At 38.5% G+C, this 19,437-nt stretch overlaps 2 protein-coding genes across 3 annotated transcripts in view; one reads left to right on the top strand and one right to left on the bottom strand.

Annotated features, from left to right (window-relative positions):
• The window catches only part of MYO3B (myosin IIIB), a 367,772-nt gene that overhangs the window by 214,559 nt on the left and 133,776 nt on the right, over positions 1–19,437 (top strand). The window lies entirely within an intron of this gene.
• LOC123000663 (ras-related protein Rap-1b-like) lies at positions 16,183–16,868 on the bottom strand. The gene is made up of 3 exons (XM_044381614.3): positions 16,806–16,868; positions 16,675–16,724; positions 16,183–16,558 (listed from the first exon to the last, which is right to left on the bottom strand). Exons 1-3 carry the CDS (start codon positions 16,866–16,868, stop codon positions 16,183–16,185), a joined length of 489 nt encoding a protein of 162 aa, XP_044237549.3.

The raw sequence follows: 19,437 nt of genomic DNA on the forward strand, positions 1-19,437 counted from the left end.
AGTATTGAGGGATATCACAGAAAATGACTGAATATTCATTGGCATCATGGTCACTGGGCTCTGAAGCATGGTCCGCAGAAAGTCTCTACTGAGGCAAACACATAGGACAGCATGTATTGGGATGTGTTCTTGCAAATTATCTGTAAAATAGGACTGTACATTCAATTCCAGGTCTTACCGTTTATTAAACTATTGCAGTAAATAATGTGATTTAGTAATGAGATCAGTGTTCTAATCTACTTTTGGAAGTAGTATTTCACAAGTTACTTGACATTTCTGTAAAATATGTTTCCTTGTCTGTGTGAGAAGGCAGGTATACACAGAGCCCACATCGTGAAGATTTTCAGGGATCACATGCAGATTCCTTGGCCTTACTTGGCTTTTGAGTCTTCCAGAAAGGCCCACTTCCCCCAGTCAAGCTCACAGGAGGGAGAACTATATCTCCCAGGACCCAATTCATAATAGTCATTAAATCAATGTCTGTTATACAGAATAACATTTACTCCCCTGACCCAGGACATCACAGTTTTGCACCTATGATGTAGGGAATTTCCACCTTAGAAAGATGACTTGTCTTTTGTGTGGAATTTTGTATACTGTAATTCCAGGATTATTTGAGATCTCTCTAATGTACACAACACCTTAAATTTTCTTTAAGATCTTCCCTTTCAATAGTTTACTATTTCTCAATTTTCTCTTCCTATGTTTTCCCTTTGTAATTAAAATGAAATCACTGAAGTATTGTAAACTTGTAGAATTCCCTGGCAGTGGCAGAAGAGTATACAGTTACATGAGTCTAAATGTGTGGTTTAGTGGAATAGATACTGTTTTTTCATAATCATTGAGGGTGGGGGTGATACTCTCAGCAGCTGTGGAAACAAATATACATTATTTCCAACAAACTATGCTGTTATTCAAAGTGTTTTTTATTTGGAGCTTCCTTCAAAACTAAGCACACAATTATTTTATTTGACTTCTGGGAACACCCAGTTTGACTGCCTTTTCTATTCGACTTGGCTCTGAATTAATCTTAGCTATTTCTGAAAATTAACACATGCACATGACAAGAATTTACCAACTTTGAGGCCTTTATTTATTTTTTTAAGATTTTATTATTTGAGAGAGGGTGCATGCACTAGTGTAGGGGAGAGGGAGAGCACAGAGGGAGAGATGTAGACTCCCTGCTGAACAGAGAGCCTGACTCGGGACTCGATCCCAGGACCCTGGGATCATGACCTGAGCCAAAGGCAGATATTTAACCAACTGAGCCACCCAGGTACCCCAACTTCAAGGCTTTTAAATGAAAGTCCAGATATAGATTCTAAAAATGAGTCCTTGAAATGTTTGTGGCAAAGAGAGTATGTAATGCCCCAAGGAGTTTGGGAATGAGGGGTCTTTAAAAGGAACCATATTTATTAGGACTTTTATATTGGTTCTGGTGTGACTTTTTTGTGAATGAATTACCCAACTACCTTCCAAGTAGTAGCACAATCTCTAGCAGCTACAGAGAAGCCTTGTGAATGCCGAGGATTATGGACACAATTGTAGCTTCTGAACATTTGTGAAGAATCAAAGTGCCCTGGTGAGAACTGTCCTCTAAAAAGTCATTTATACACCTCTGCCTTCATGTACTTCTCCATATCTCTAATAGAATGCTTGGCACAGAGTAGGTGCTCAAAGAATGTGGAACAAATGATTCTAAACCCAGTGATGCTAAAGGCAAGAATGTGTCTCCTCTGTGTTCTCAGCACCTTGTATGGAACTTGCCGTATAGGTAGGTCCTCATTACACATTATCTCTTGATAACAAGGAGGGTATATTCATGGCCAGAAACTAAGAAGCCCTGTAGGTGAGTGGCTAATGAGACATGTATATCCACCTCTTGGTTTCATCCAGGGATCACTTTGGAAAAACCCTGAAGGAGTACAAAGTTAAGGGTGAAAGTCCAAATATGAAAGACTCGAAAATCAAAGTCAACTTAAAAAATGTCTAGATGTCTAGACTCAGTCCAGACCCTCCACTGGTAAGAATATCTGGGTCTCAAAGGATTGCTCTAGAATCCAAGAAAATCTGGAGATGCCCTCAGTGGGGAGTTTTGTGTGTCTTTTCCCTTAGAGTATAAATAAATAAAAGCGGTGAAGAGAAAAATAAATGACAAGAATAAAGTACCTTTGTTGAGGAGATGAATTACAAAAGAACATATGACACAGAACATCCTAAACATTTATTCTCTCCTTTTGACTACTCCTTGCTGTATTTTTCAGAATACTAATGGTAGTCTTTCAACTGAATTTCTGCCTAGCCTCCAAATGTGTCTTTCCAACTCCAACCTCTTTGCTAGACGTTCCTTACACTGCCACTAGTTATGTTTCTAAGAATATAAAGATAATCATGTCATTCTTGTGAATAAAATTCTGTACCTGCTCCTCATTGCCTACAGAGTAATATCCAAAGCCTTTAGCTCAGTAGGTAAGGCTTTCCATAATAAGCACCAGCCAACCATTCTCATTTTTCCCCCACTGTTCTCTCTCACATACCCTAGACTGCTGTCAGGCTAACCTTGGACCCTCCAGGCCCATGCACAATGTTGGCCTTTACACCTCCTCTTTTCTCTGGTGGAAAGTCTCTCCTTGGTCACCTCCTCCCCACCTCTCAATCTCTGGCCCAGTCACCTTCCTTTGGAAGCCTGCCCAGGCTCCATAAAGCTGGCAGTTGCCCCATCCTTGGTCCCACATCTGGATGTTGATATCTCTGTATTAGAACATATACTTTTATTTTTATCCAAACATGTCTGTCTATCCCACTAGACTGTAAACTTCCACGGGGTTGGAGTGGACCTCACTCATATTTTTACTTCTAGCATCTTCGTGGTATAATGTATGTTCCATGGTGTATGTTTAGTGTTTCCCAAATGAGGGAATGTATCAGTCAGGAATGCATTTGACTGTGAATAACAAACAAACATATTTAGTGCTTGAATTAGGGTTTCTCGGTCTCAACACTGCTGACATTTTGGACCGGGTAATTCTTTGTTGTCAAAGACTATGCCTATGCCTAGTAGAATGTACGATGTATAATAGCATCCCCGGCTCCTACCTATTAAGATGCCAATAACCTCCTCACCACCCCCAAGTCATGACAATAAAAAAATGTCTCCAGATATTGCCAAATGTCCCCTGGGGACCAAATTTTCCAAATTGAAAACCAATGGCAAATAGGTTTGTTTGTTAGTTTCTCACAAAAAGAAATTAAGAAATAAGCTATTTTTAATATTAGTTCAGCTGTTCAGTGATGTCACCAGGGACCTGAATATACCCTCAGACCTCCTTCCATTCCCTTTTACCATCTTTACTACGTGGGTTGGCTTATAGTCTCATAGTCACAAGGGTGCTGCTGCCTCTCTAGACATCATGTCTATATTCAAAGAAAGAAAAGGGCAAGATGAATGACTAAGCCAGCCATATTTGTCCCACCCTTTATTAGGAAAGAAACATTTTCCCAGAAGCCATTTCACATCTCATTGGCCTGAACAGAGTCACATAATCATTCCTAGCTTCAGAGAGGGGCTTAGAAAGTAAGGAACAGGACTGGGGCTGGGAACATTGTCACCCAAAGGATAGAAACTACTGTTCTTTTAGCCAGGAAGAAGTGGGAATGGAAATGAGAGAGACATTAATTATGCTTATCACAGAAAAGAGACCTCATGTTTATTAATTGAATGAGGGAGTAACTGAATAACTAAGGGGCTTAGTGAATTTGAAAATACTTCCAGTTCCCCACAAACCACTCATTTCTTATTCCTTGCTACCCAGCTTCTTCCTCAAGATGGTAGTTTAAGAACTAGCAACAAGTAGAGAAGTGCCTGAGTAGAAACGGGTAAGATACTAAGAACCCTTTAATTCCATTGCCCTGAAAAGGTGTATTTGCAGTTTTAAGTCTGCAACAAATTCTTTTAGCTCCTGCAAAATGAACTGAGTATCATCAGTTATCACTGAAAACTTCACCTAAGGACAGGGTCCCTGACATTCCCTTACAGAGACCCAAGGTTAGGAATTGAGAGAAAAATCAACTCACAGAGGAATCCAGACATCCCAAGAAAGGCTGAAATCCAAGTTTCAATTTTCAAAGAATAAAGCTTCTGCTTTTTTCTTTGGGTATTCAGCAGTGAATAAGAAAATGCAAATCCTCCAAGAGCTAGGATGATGACACCATGCCTTGTCTCTCACAGGACATTCCTGGATTTCTTTAGTTTTTACCTGTAACTACGTAGGTGGGAGCCTGACATAAAATAGATCTTAGTGTACCAGTCAGATAAACTAGTAGATTTGCAGCAAAGTGAACAGAATCCTCATCCTGCAAATTGATTTACATGGTAGTGAGGGACACATTATGTGAAGGGAAGATAATGGACAGCTTCAACACTGTGAGTAAACGTATCGCATAGTCATGTGAACAGTCTCTGCATTTATCTTCTAAGGGCAGCAATGGAGTGGTGACATTCTGTGGGAGGGGTCTCTAACAACTGCTGTCCTTTTATGCTGTCATTCCTGCCCATTGTTCTGTGTTTGAGAAAATGAGTCAGCCACCCCTCCCCAACTGTATGTGTTCATGCATCTTCTGTAGGTGAGACAGAAATTTCTCTTAACTCTTACATTTACGTTTTTATAATCTTGGTTAGTGTACTAAACAAACAAAAAACTTTAAAAGCACCTTTAATAATGTCATTGAAAGACTCTAAGAAGTAGCCTGGTCCAACTTTCCATTTCGCAGATGAGGAGGTTGAAGCCAGAGAGGTGAAGCGACTTCTCCGGGGTCCTACTTCTAGGAGGTTGGCAGTGTCAGTCTCTGTGACCACCTCTCTCTATTCTTAGGGGGTAGAATGGGCTCATATTGGCCTTGCCTGGGCTGTGGGTTCTTCCCAACTTGCCTAAGGCTGTAGATGCTTAAAAATCCCGAAACCCATTCTTTTAAGGTCCTGCCTTTCTCATGGAGCCCACAATCCTGACAGCTGTCTTTCACTATTCAAGTATCAGAAAAATCATTTCTGTAGTTGATAGCTCTGCAAATTCAGCCTCAACTTTGTAGTGGTGATTTGAGAAGTTGAGACAAGAGGTAATATCAATCACACTCTTCTCCAAAGGTGCTAAGTGGAGGCAGTAATGATAGTAACAGGTTGTCTTTCCTGATTTTTCTAATGCCTGCATTGTGGGCAGACTCATGCACTAATTCAGTTATAGGAAACAACCCAGGAGGATATAGAAACACAGTGGGCAATGGCCATGCTGTGCCAACAGTGCAGGAAGAAATAGCAAAGGAAACTAAGAAGAAAGATGTTATGGAGGTGTTAGACAGTATCGCAGTTGAGGAGACCACCACCCTGGACCTTTGGATTGGCTACTCAGCTTGCTCTGTGAAAATCAGTGGCTGAATTAAAACTCTATGTCGCTGGTTGGAGGTTCCTTAAGACAATTCAGTGGGACTATGTTATGTTAGATAATGATAACGATGAAGCAGCAAAAATAAATAAGAAAAAGGAAAATAATGAATGGAAAGGAGAGAAGGTGGAAGAGGAGAAAGGAGAATGTGAGGGAATCTGGCACAGAGATGGCAAATGAGCACCACGTCTCTCTCCAGCCCCAGCTGCTGACCTGGCTCCTCAGCCAAGGCACATTGCCTTCACAGCCCAGATGCGGCCCTGGAATTCCCCGACACGGTGCCCTAGGAAACCACTGCCCAGTCCATCAGCTGACGTACAGTTGACCTCATACCCATTCTAGTATGTTCTCTTCAATTTACAACAAATATCTGCCCACCCCTGGGCACCATGGTTTAGGGATGACTCAGAGGAAAGATTGCTAGCCACATTTTCATATACATTTGAGTTGGGGAAGAGAAGAAAACATTTTTGTCAAAGGGAAGGAAGACAGGAGCGAGGGGTATTTATTAACCACCTCCTGATGGCAGGCTTCATGCTAGTGCTTTCAAACATCATCTCACTTGGGGGCGCCTGGGTACAGCAGTCAGTTAAGTATCCAACTCTTGATTTCAGCTCAGGTTATGATCTCAGAGTCCTGAGATTGAACCCTGCATCAGGATCCACGCTCAGAAGGGAGTCTGCTTGGGATTCTCCCTGTCTTTCTTCTCCTGTCCTCACCCCACCCCATGCTTTCTCACTCGCTCACTCTCTAAAATAAATAAACCTTGCTTATTAAAAAAAACCATCTCATTTAATACTGGTAATAGCCTCCCAAGTACATGAAATTATTTCAGTTCTACAAATGAGGAAACTGGCTCAAAATCACACAGATGATGTGTTCCAGAGTCAGGATATGAAATAAGAGTCTACCTGATCCCAGAGCCCATCTTCAAAATATTTAAATGAGACAGTTGAATACAACCCAAATATTCACTGTGAAATCAGTCTGTAGAATTCAATTGAAAACATATTAATAATTTTACTAGCTGTAAAGTAGGCTAATCAGTTTAAAGTTTAACTTTCTATTACAGATTAATTTGTGAATAAACAACCTCAATCTTGAATTCCCACTGTCTTTTTTTTCCCTTTAGAAGGCCTCCCATTTAAAGTTTCTGAGGAAGCAGCAGCAGCAGCAGAAACATTTATTAAGCACCTATTGGGTGTGCTGAGTGCGTAGTAATATTGAATTAGAAGGAATTTACAATCTCAGGACTTCCACAATCTAATAGCACAAATCAACGTGACTTCTTATCCCAAGGCCCAAATTTAGGAGTCTTCCTAAGAATATAATGGATATAATGGCTTTTTTTTTTTTTTTTTTTTTTGGTAGCAGATGGTGTCCAGCTGTTCTGTCTTTACTGAAGGCGAAACATGAAGGGAAAAAATTAAAGGGGCTTATGGTAAATATAAGAAAGAATTTAAAAAACTAAATCTGGATTTTCATACAAACTAAAGGGAAATGGGCAATTGGGGGTAATTATCAAATTATCCAAGCCAGAATAGCTCAGTTCCCTCCATTATCAACGTAAGAGAAAATTATTTATATGGGTTGAATTGTTCAGATAATTGTCCTGTATTTTGGATATCTGAGTAGACAGTCTGGGTGGTCACTAATGTTGATTGAGGGTCCCTCAAGGAATATTTTTAAATAGGAAAAGGGTTGATCCTTTTTGATGCCTGATTGGGGATGTATCTACTTAGATGCAAGTGATAGTAATCAAATCAAATCAAGAAATCATGTATCTACTAACTTGATTACTTAGTAGATACATGATTCTTTGACCAGGATATAGGCATATTGTAATTTAAATTTAAAAAAATTTTACTTAATGTTTGAAATTAATTTTTAATTGCAAAAATAATATGTGAATACCTTTTCCTGTAAAATTTTTAAATATTATACATAAGACTAGTGTCTTTCTTTCCACATCCCAAATTCCATTTCCCAGTATCCTGCTTTCACCATGGCCCCTCCCTACGTAGTTACTGTTATTCTTTTGGTAGTGTTAGCCTTTCAGAATACACACATATGTGCATACAAACACAGAGAGGGAAGAAAGAGATCAAAAAAAGGAAAAAACCCTACCTTTTTAGCTTAACTCGAATCACATATTTTATACCATTTGGCAACTTCCTTTTCTATTTAACAATATGTATTAGAGATAAACCTATGCCATTTCATAGCCCCAATGCATTCTTTTTTAACTCCATCTTTAAAATCGGTAATATTCATGTAGCCATTCTTCTATTGGTGGATATTGACATTGTGTCAAGTTGTTCGCCAGCAATGCTAAACAATATTACATATTAAACTTGTGTGAGAATTTCTTTAGGATGGATTTTGCAATTAATTGACCTTTCAGGGGAAAGTGATATGCTTCAGAAAGTCAATTGGTCCTAACGAAGAGAAAAGACCATGAAGAGACATGGGAGCCAGTTTCTTTCCTCAGATTGTGTCACTGTAGGCAAGTTACTTTACTTCCCTGGAATTCTGTTTCTCTAATAAGTCAGTGGTTCTTCAACTTTCCCATGCATGAGAACCCCCGAGGCCTTGTTAAAACACAGACTGCTGAGCCCTGCCTGTGGAGTTTTTGATTCGTAGGGGGCTGTGTGTGCAAGTTTCCAGGTGATGCTAATACTGCTGATCAGGAGACTACTCAGCCTTTGTTCAGCTATGTTGAGGAGAATATCCTGTGAAAGAGATCATAGTTGAAATTCTAAGTGCCCCAAACAGAATACCTAGGGAAATTTGAAGTCTTCCAATTTATCCAGATATGATAATAATAACCCAAGGCTTGCTATAGTAACAGTATAGTGTTGATTATACAGATCAGTTTTAAAATCACAGAAGCAATTCTTTAGGGCAAGAGACAAGTCAACATAGCATCTTTGTTGGAGGTAATCTTAAAGGGCCATCCAGTTCAAGTACCTAGCTAAAACTAGAATTTCTTTGGCAATATTCTTGACCTTGTCTATCCACTTCCCATTGAACAGTTCCAGGGTCTAGGAAATCACTCTCTGACTCCTGAGGCAACGTATTTTGTGTTTTTAGATGTCTGATCACAACCTTGTCCTTCCTAACCTTGACCAAGATCATCATCTATGCATCCATTCCAGTTCTACATCCTGGGCTTTAGAGAACAAATCAGCTCCTTTCTCTATTTGATTACAGTCAATTATCATGTTCCTCTAAGTCAGCAGTTCTCATACCAAATGCATCAAAATCAACATAGGAGCCTATTAAAATATAGATTCCTGAACCCTAACTGTAGAGATTCTGATTCTGTGTCTGGAGTATGACCTGGGAATCCACGTCTTTTATGAAATCTCCAAGTAGATCTGATATAGATGATCTGACCTAGCGAAGAGACAAATGGGGTTCAGGACATGCTTCCACAAAATATGACACCTTGGCATATTGAATATTTCAAGCTGAAGGGATTTGTGAAATGACATGAGCAGGAAGGATTTTCTGTCCTTTCTTTGAAGCAGGTCATGTAACCCTCATGTGAGAGGTGCCCTCCCTTGACCAAGAAGAAAGAAACATCTTCATTTCTGAAGACAATGGATACAGAGAGGGATCCACATGGCCAGGTCTTGCTAAGTTCCCCCATTTTACCACATTTTGCTCCTATCTTTGTCCTATCACCTCATTCTGCGACTCTCCACTCTTCATCAAATTTAGAGTTAAAACACTCAGGTTTAGCCATTTCTTCAGTTCTTCATTTCCTTATGAAGGCTCCTGTGTCATGTCGAACTTCTATTTAATGACTGTGTATGCCTTTTCCTGCTAATTTGTCTTTGGCAGTCTAATTTTTAGACCCAGCCAGAGACTCAAGAGTCTAGGACAACTTCTTTCCTTTCTTATAAGACCCAGTTAAGTCTTTTTGTCTAAGCTCAATAACCCCAGCTTCTTCAGCAGTTCCTCATATGACATGGCTTATGTTCCCTCACCGTCCTGGCTGCTAAAGGCTACCTGCCAAAGTACATTACAAAATATACCCATTAACCCCTCTCCCCATCCTGACTTACTATTCTTCATAACACTTATCCCTACCCAAAATGATGCTCTTTGTGTACTTGTTTAACATTTAGCTCCCCGACTAGAATATAAGCTTCATGAGGGCAGGGGAATTGTCCACCTTGCTCACTCGTGACATTCCATTACTTCCATCAGTCCCTGGCACATTAGCTGATCCTAAATCAAGTTTTGTTTAATGAAAAAATGCGAATGAAAAGCCAATTTAATGTAGAGAGTGAAACTATACAGAATGAATGACTCATCCTAAAGGAAAGTATTTGCTTAAGATTTTTAGAAAAAAGAATGAAAATGTTTATATAATCTTTAAAAAAAAATCTCACTATTGACTTACAGCTGTGGCAAATCTTTTAGTAGTACAGATGTTTCATAAGCCCTTGAATATAAAACTCGAACTGGAAGGATGAGTCAGTGCAGGGCTCATTCATTATAGGTTGGGATTTCAAAAGCATCTTTAAAAGATGCATATCGTTCCCAAACAATGTAAGAAATGCAGGAGCAGAATGACCACGGTGAGAAGTGCAAATTTTAAATGTCAGGTGTTACAAAAATGTAAGCAGTCTCCAATGCTTATGTAATTTTTATCCAACATAGATAACTCTTAGCTCATGCTCTCACTCTCTCTCTCTCTCTCTCCCTCCCTCCCCTCTCCCCTTCTAGGAGTATGGGTAATTGTCAGGAAATATAGAGAAATTAAATTTATTGTATATATTGTCCATTGTCAGTGAAAACAAAAGGAAAAGTTCAACCTCTGCAATAATTAAGGGAATGTGCGTTAAAACCACAATTAAATTAACCACAATTTGATAAACCAAATATCATTTGATACCTATTTGGTAATAATCAGTTAAGTCTGATAATTCCTTGGATTACATGGATAAAGAACAAGACTCTTAGGCTCTACTGGTGAAGTATATATCTGTGTGATCACTTTGGAAACAATTTTACTCTTTTAGTAAAATCTGAAACGAACATATTACACTAACCAATGTTTCCACTTAATTTTTTAAAAATTTTTTTAGATCAACTTTTTTTTTTTTTCTCAAGATTTTACCCATCCATTCGTCAGAGAGCGCACGAGCAGGGGGAGTGGCAGGCAGAGGGAGAAGCAGGCTCCCTGCTAAGCAAGGAGCCCAATGCAGGACTCCTGCCACCCAGGCATCCCAATATTTCCACTTTAGAAGTTATTAAGTAGAGAAGTGGCAGTGTTTCTGAGCCACTAGACCTTTTAGGATTGCTCGGTAGCACTGGGTCTACTTAAGTGTGAAGACTTTCCGCCTCAACCTGACCACGGGTTTGTGCTCCTTTGGGTCAAATGTCTACAGCCTAGAGTTTTGTACTTCTTTATTTCTCTTGTTAAAAGATAATTTGCAGAAGGTAACATCATGACTCACATGCAGATATAAAGATGAATGTGTTTAAACAATTTATTCCTATCATATGAGGGAATCAAGCAGGTATTATCATCAGTTCAAAGGAAAAATCAAAACAACACAAGCTTATGTGAAGTAAAAGAAGGTTGAAGTGAATTGCAAATGGAGACAAAACTGGGTTTTCTGGGCGCCTGGGTGACTCAGTCATTAAGTGTCTGCCTTCGGCTCAGGGTGTGATCCTGGAGTCCTGGAATCGAGCCCCACATCGGGCTCCTCCTCTGGGAACCTGCTTCTTCCTCTCCCACTCTCCCTGCTTGTGTTCTCTCTCTCGCTGGCTGTCTCTCTTTCTGTCAAATAAATAAATAAAATCTTTAAAACAACAAAAAACTGGGTTTTCCACAGTAAGAAGTCAAAATCATCACTGGACTGGACAGAGTTTCTGTATCTATCAATTACCTATAATTTACAAAGAGTTGCAAACTAGCTCAAAGAAGATGAACAGGGCTAGAATCCAATAACGCAGAAGGGTGTGCTAAAGATGGTGTATGTAGTTTTCTATTGAAGTACCAATATCTTGCTGACACACTAGTCCAAACAGAACATTGTTTGGATCCCCCACACGTGTGTCAAGGAGCACTTGACAGCTGGTATTCAGATGTAGGAGATCAACACTTCTCCCAAGCTAAAAGCCCAATATTCCAGATTGCTATAGATGCAAATTCCAATGAGCTGAAAAGTGCTAGAGTATCAAAGGTCCTTGTTAGAAAGTCAAAGATACTACCAGGTATACAGTAAGAACTAGGAGTAGACGCAGGTTAGATGAATGTAAAGAAGCCTGAACTTGGAGTTAGAAGACATGGGCAAGTCTCAGGCCTCCACTTACTAATCTGTGACCTTGAGACAATTCCTCCTCTCTGACTTTCTCTTTTCTACAAAACAATTTTTATTGATGCCTCTAAGTTCCCTTCAGGATCTAAATGTTTATTAGAGGAGTAAGCCAGTCCCTTCCACAGATGGCCCTGTGAGAATGCCTAGGCATGGGGAGTTTTGACAGAGGGCAGGGCACATCTGTTTGTGAACATGAGGAAGAACAGCTAGATTGGGGGGTCCTAGATCCCCAGTGTGCAGAGCCAAAGCCCCAGCATCTATGGGAAACTTGCAAAGTTCAGCAACAAAGGAAGAAGAAATGTTAGAGAGGAAGGAAGTTACTAAAGAATAACCTGCACCGTTACAGGAAATGTATCACCAAGGTTGGCTCTGTCTCTACTCAGTGTGGGAACCAGTACTGTATTAGTCAGGGTTCTCCAGAGAAATAGAATCAATAGGGTGTGCGTGCATGCATGTGTGTGTGTATGTACACTGAGAGAAAGGGACTTATTTTAAGAAATTGGCTCATGCAGTTGTGGGGGCTGGCAAGTCCAGAAGGTGCAGAGCAGGCTGGGTAGGCTAGAAATTCCAGCAGGAATTCATGTTGTGGTCTTGGGTCCAAAGGCAGCCTGGGAGGTGGTATCCCTTCCTCCCCAGGGGAGCACAGTCTTTCTTTGTAAGGCTTTCAACTGATTGGATGAGGCCCACCCACATTATGGAGGTAGACTACTCAAATATTAACAATATTAATTTTTTGACTTACAAACTTAGCCTCTTTCTCTATTTAGGTTGTCTTTAATTTTTCTTAGCCAATATTTTGTAGTTTTCAGTGTACAGGTCTTGCACATTTATTGTCAGATTTATCCCTATTATTTCACATTTGTAATGCTATTATAAATATTATTTTTTAAATTTCAATTTCCAATTGTTTGTATAAATACAGTAATTCCTGTATATTGATTTTTATCTCACAACTTTGCTAAACTGACTTATTAGTTCTGATACTGTTTTTTTTGTAGATACCATTGGATTTTTTACACAGACAATTGTGTCATCTTCAAATTAAGACAGTTCTATTTATTTTTAATACAGATGCCTTTTCTTTCTTTCTCTGGTCCTCTTGTGCTACTAGAATCTCTGGGACAATGTGGAAGTTGCAAGAGTGGACATCCTTGCTTTTTTCCTAATTTTTGGAGAATCAGTATTCTGTCATTCACCATTAAATATGTTAGGTTTTTCATAGATTTGTTAATATTAGGTTGAGAAGGTTCTGTATAAATCTGTTGAGAAGGTTTTTTTCCTTTTGAAAATAGGGTTAGATGTTTGAATTTATCAAATGCTTTGCCTCATTTATGAAGATCATGCTTTTTCTTTTAGCTTGTTAATATGACATAAAGTTGTTCATTATTATCCCTTTAAAATTTATAGAATCTATAGGATATCACAAATTATCTGATATTATATAATTTGTATGTTTTTCCTTTTTTTTCCCCCACCTGACCTATGTAGCCAGAAGTTTACCAATTTTAACCTTTTCAAAGAATTGCTTTTAGTTTAATTCATTGCTGGTTTTCTGCTTCATTGATTTTTTTTTTTTTAAGATTTTATTTATTTATTTGACAGAGATAGAGACAGCCAGAAAGAGAGGGAACACAAGCTGGGGGAGTGGGAGAGGAAGAAGCAGGCTCCCATTGGAGGAGCCTGATGTGGGGCTCGATCCCATCACGCTGGGATCACGCCCTGAGCCGAAGGCAGACGCTTAATGACTGAGCCACCCAGGCGCCCCTGCTTCATTGATTTTTCACTCTGATATTTATTGTGTCTTTTCTTCTGCTTACTTTGGGTTTAATTTGCTCTTTTTCTAACTTATGGTGGGGGCTGAGCTCATGTCTCTGAGAACATTTTTTCTATTATAGGTGTTTGAGGTTATAATTTTCTAAGTACTACTTTAGCAGTTTCCCATAAGTTTTAATAGTTTTTTTTTTTACTTTCATTTGATCAAGGGTACTTCTTAATTTCTCTTTTAATTTCTTCTTTGACCTATTAGCTGTAGCTCTTTTATTATTTTGGGAGTTGCCTTATGATTTACAATATACATCTTTAACTTATGCTAATCTACTTTCAAGCAGTATTACATCACTTCACAAATAGTATTAGAATCTTACAGTATTATACTTCAATTTCCTTCCTCCTGACCTTTATACTTTCATTGTTATGTTTATGCTATTTATGTTACGTTGTCACACATTTCACTTATCTATATGTTATAAATGTCGTGATACATTGTTATTAATTGTTTGAACAGTTAAGTATATTTTTAAAAGATTTAAATAATAAGAAAAAATTTCTTCAGTATTTAACAACATAGTTATATTCTGGTACTCTTTATTTTTTTATGTAGATCTATATTTCTACCTGGTGTTATTTTCCTTCTTCATAAAGGATTTCATTTAACATTTCTTATGGGGTGCCTGGGTGGCTCAGTTGGTTAAACAGCCGACTCTTGGTTTCAGCTCCGATCGTGATCTCGGGGTCATGAGGTTAAGCCCTGTGTGGAGTCCGATGTTGGGCTCCACAGTCAGCAGGGAGTCTGCTTGAGATTCTCTCTTTCTCCCTCTCCCCCTCCCCTTGCACATGGGCGTTCTCTCTCTAAAGCAAAAATAAATAAAATCTTTTTTAAAAATTTCTTATAATGCAGATCATCCCCTGATGACTTCTTTCAGCTTTTGTACGTCTGGAAAAATTATTTTGCTTTGTTTTTGAAAAATATTTTCAGTGAGTATAGAATTCTCTTTCTTTTAGTTCTTTAAAGATTTTGCTCCATTGTCTTCTCACTTGCATTGTTTCTATTATGGACTCTAATGTCATATTTATCTTTGTTCCTCTGTATGTAACTTGTCTTTTTTCTTTGGTTGCTTTGAAGATTTTCTCTTTATGACTGTTCTTGAGCAATTTGATTATGATATCCTTTGGTGTAGTTTCCTGCAAGTTTTTGTGTGTGTGTGCTTGGACTTAGATCTGTTAGTTTGTAGTTTTCATCAAATTTGGAAAATTTTTAGCCATAATTTCTTCAAATATTTTTTCTGTACCCTTCTTTTTTCTCTTCATCAGGGACTCTAATTTCATGTATTGAGGCCGCTTGAAGTTGTCCCGCAGTTCACTAATGCTCTTTTTATTTTTTTAATTAATTCATTTTTTGCATGGCAATCCAAATTTATTGAACTACTGATGCTAAGTTATACAAAATTGCACGATTTTAATTAAGGCTTTTAGTTTACATTTGGCCACCTCAAAGTAGTTGTAACATTAGGTTGGTCAGTTTAAATACTGTGGCTCCCTGTTGGATAGACACACAATCTTTAGCAACAAGGCATTGTTAAGTAAAACAGCAATAGTTACTGCAACTTAGGCCTTGTGACCAATTACACATGATTAAAATTACTTCCCACATTCACATCCACAGTACTCGTCCACCATTTAGCATCTCAACCAAAACGTTACACCTGTGAAACAATCACTAACGGACAAAAATACTAAACCTGTATATTTGGTATCGCAAATACACGTATGCATAAGCAAGCAAGGGATTCACAGTGAGAATCTACAGCTGCAGAAGCCTGAAAATGATTTACAAAAATTGTTAAGTCATTAAAAAATTGTTTGAAAGTATACACTTTTTGTAGACCCCCACTGTACACACAACTATAAACATTGTTCCCTATGTAAACAAAAAAGGAAACACATAATATAAGATTTAAAAAGTCTGGACATTTCCTGCCCAACATATATTAAAGGCAATGTCTTTAATCTAAGACATATTGAAAGGGCTATCATATTTTAAAGACAAGATCACTATCTCAACAGGTTGTTTTTTTTTTTAAATTAAAAAAGAAACTTTATAGCTGGGTCAATGAAAGCACTTGTACAATACAATGATAATGACCTTGAATTTCTTTTAAAAAATTACAATAAGCTACAAGTATCAAAGAAGCGAAGTTATCTGGAGTAGTCTGTATAGGAGCTCTTTGGACTTTATTATGCTAAAATAGTGGTGCTTTTAGGATTTACATTATTGTACTCTCCAATACAAAGAATGTGGCGCATTAAATTATACAGTGCACCCTTTTCATATATGTACAACATTGGTGGATGAAATATGTCTCTTAGCAGTAATACTGAATTGTAGCCTCTGGTTTTACCAGCCGCATACTCTAGGACTATCGCATAAGTAAAAATCTCTCTTGTGATACTGAAAAGTGATTAGAATGTGCAAACTGATGTAGTAGCTTTCATCTGCCTCTTAAAGGGTACCACTACAGAAAGTCCATTTAAGATGTTGGTAGGTTTAACAAAGTCAGAATGCTAGCACTGTTGAATTGGGCAACTGTTCTTCAGATCTGTCTCAGAGCTACAATGCATTTAATATATTAAAGTAGCTGACTTGCTGACTTTTTGAGGGCCTTCCCAGGCACTGGAGTTTTTCTGTTAATTTGCCACACTAGGTCATAAAAGATCTCATTAATATTTATTTTTGATTTTGCAGAAGATTCTAAGAATGCACAGTTGTTCCATTGTCTTGCTAGATTTTGACCTCGTTCCTTTCCTATAAATCTTTCATCTTCCACGTCACACTTATTACCAGCCAGAATTGCTGCAACATCATCAGTGTCTTTAACGTGAAGAATCTGCTCTCTCAGATCTTGTAAATCATTAAATGTGAACTGTGCTGTGATGGAGTGAACTAATGCAAAGCCTTGTCCGCTTTTCATGTATAAATCTCTCATTGCGGTAAATTGTTCTGTCCTGCATATCCAAGATGTCAAGCAAGCATACACTGCTGTGCATCTCCTTCAACTTGCTTTCTCTAAGAATCTCCTATCGTAGGATCATATTTTTCAACAAAAATTCCTTGAACAAACTGTATAGTCAGAGCAGATTTTCCAGTGCCTCCTGAGCCAAGAATGACTAGCTTATATATTCACGCATGGTGCAAACTTGTCAAAAGCTAGTACCTCTCAGACTGTCACCGGGTCCCCACAGCCTGCATCACCCCACGCCTCGTGCTCCTTCCTGGTCGCTGCTTCCGGCCCCAACGCAGTGCTGCTGGTGCCATCGTCACCCCAGCTCTCTTTTTAGTTTTTTAATTATTTTTTTCTTCTGTGTTTCATTTTGTATAGTTTCTATTGTCATGTTTTCGGTATACTAATCTTTTTTTCCTTCAATGTCTCAATTGCTGCTAATTGTATTCTGTGTGTGTGTGTGTGTTTACTTATTTTGTCTCAGACATTGTAGTTTTCATTTCCAAAAGTTTTGGTTGGGTCTTTTTTTGTATCTCTCTGTCTCCATTTAACTTTTTGAACATATGGAATACAGTTAAAGTAAGTGTTTTAATGTTCTCCTCTGTTAATTTTATTATCTGTGTTACTTCTGGATCCATTTCAGTTAGTTGACTTTCTCCTCATTATGGGTCATATTTTCCTGCATGCCTGATAATCTTTGACTGGATGCCAGGCATTGTCAGTTTTATTTTTTTGGGTGCTGGATATTTTTGTATCCCTGTAAATATCTTTGTGCTTTGTTCTGGGATAAAGTTAAATTACAGGCATTCTTTGTTTTATTGCACTTTGCTTTATTGTGCTTCACAGATTCTTACAAATTGAAGGTTTATGGCAACGCTGCATCAAGTTTAAATCCATTTGGCGCCATTCTAACAGCATTTGCTCGCTCTGTGTCACTATGTCACATTTTGGTAATTCTCACAATATTTCAAACTTTTCCATTATTATTATTATTATTATTATTATTATTATTATTATTATTATATTTGTTATGGTAATCTGTGATCAGTGATCACAACTTGCTGAATGCTCAGATGATGTTTAACATTTTTTAGCAATAAAGCATTTAAAGTATGTACTTTGTTGAGACATGATGTTATTATACATTTAAGAGACCACAGAATAGTGATCTATAACTTTCATATGAACCAGGAAACCAAAAAGTTCATTTGACTTACTTTATTGGGATAGTTGATTTACTGCAGCAATCTGGAACTGAACCCATGGTATCTCTGAGGTGTGCCTGTACTTGGAAACAGTTTCATCCTTTTGGATCTTATTTTTAAGAACTGTTAGTTAAAAGCAGAGCCGTATTTTGGGCTGATATTTCCTCACTACTGAAGCAAGACACTTCTGAGTACTCTATCCAATGTCCTGTGAATTATGAGGTTAATCAACCTGGCTGGTAAAAACAGGCGCTACTCCCAACCCTCTATGAGCATCAGGCACTAGTCTGTCAAATCTGCTTAGATGGTTCTTTCCACAGCCTTGCGTAGCTTCCTCTCGTGCATGTGCCAGTCAGTACTCTGCTGAATACCCGAGAGGCGTTTCACAGATGTCCAGGGTTCTTTGTAGCTCTCTAATAGTACTCTGTCCTGTGTGCTCTAGCTGCCTTGGTGTCTCCCAACACGTGGCGATAGGCTTTGAAATAGAGTAGTCAGATGTAATCCCTCAGTTCTGCCCACATTGCTCCTGGAAGAGCTCAAGTCTAGCTCTTTACAAGAAGGAAAATAACCTCACCGGCAGCTGATCAGAAACATGCAAAAGTTCCAAAATTTCTATATTTCTTCTCTTTTGCAATTAAGGTTTTTTTCAGTAGACCCAGAGCCCATCTTGAATGAAGTCCAGGGACACTTTCCATCTCACTTCTTCTTTATAGTCCCCTCGGTCTTTTCTGCCTTTCTGCCCTCTCTGGAGTATCCTGCTTTCTCTGAAGGAAGCCTAGAAATTCTTGGGAATTTTATAGGCTTTGTTCCTGGCTCCACCCTGGAAGGACAATGTTTGATCATTATGGTTTCTTAGACATGAGTCTCTCTCAGTTTTCTGAGGGGAACACAAACAAGACCAAAAAGCCTTCCTCTTGCTAACATGGACCGGGTCTCATAGGACAACTCTGGTGTATTTAATAGTCTGTGTTTCTTTACTCTGTCTTACCAAAGATTTTGTCAGCCTGCACTGAAGAGCACAAGAAAGGAGAAATGTGGAAAAATAAAAGCACACTTTTGCCTCAGAGGTACTGTTTTTTGTTGTTTTTTTTTTAAGATTTTCTTTATTTGAGAGAGAGCAGAGCTAGAGAGAGAGCACACGAGTAGGCGGGAGGGACAGAGGGAGAGAGAGAAGCAGACTCCTCACTGAGCAAGGACCCTCCCCCCCACCCCCGACCCGATGCAGGGCTCCATCCCAGTACCCCAATATCAGGACCTGAGCCAAAGGCAGCTGCTTAACTGACTGAGCCACCCAGGCACCCCTCAAAGGTACTATTCTTCAAATTAAATAGTTTATATGGGCTTTGGAGATCAGCCTAAGAAATTCACCACCATTGATTTGGTGGGGATACGCCTAAATTCCAAGCAATAGCTTTTGTTGGGGACTTTCTGTAGAGAGCATGATTTTAATATGAAAAAAACATTGTATCTAAATAGACAATGAAACTAAAAAAGACCAATTCTTTCCAAATTTTCAATTTTTTTAAGTAGAAAATTTTTATTTTTATGTAGGTAAATTTATCAGTCTTTTCTGGTGAGAAATGGTATTACCTTTACTCTTTTTTGTTTCTCCCCCTTACATAAAAAACTAAAGCTTATTAGCTGGATTCATAGCAGTTTTTTTGGTTTTTGTTTGTTT

This window comes from Ursus arctos, unplaced genomic scaffold (genome assembly GCF_023065955.2).
Source record: "Ursus arctos isolate Adak ecotype North America unplaced genomic scaffold, UrsArc2.0 scaffold_1, whole genome shotgun sequence".
NCBI lineage: Eukaryota > Metazoa > Chordata > Mammalia > Carnivora > Ursidae > Ursus > Ursus arctos.

What these genes read in the sequence shown, in the direction of transcription:
- LOC123000663 (XM_044381614.3), bottom strand. Translation starts at nt 16,868, where the DNA reads ATGGCACCAGCAGCACTGCGTTGGGGCCGGAAGCAGCGACCAGGAAGG. An exon ending in GAAGGAGCACGAGGCGTGGG is followed by an intron (nt 16,725 to 16,805) that starts GTGATGCAGGCT and finishes TGAATATATAAG; the next exon opens with CTAGTCATTCTTGGCTCAGG. An exon ending in AAATCTGCTCTGACTATACA is followed by an intron (nt 16,559 to 16,674) that starts GTTTGTTCAAGG and finishes TTGGATATGCAG; the next exon opens with GACAGAACAATTTACCGCAA.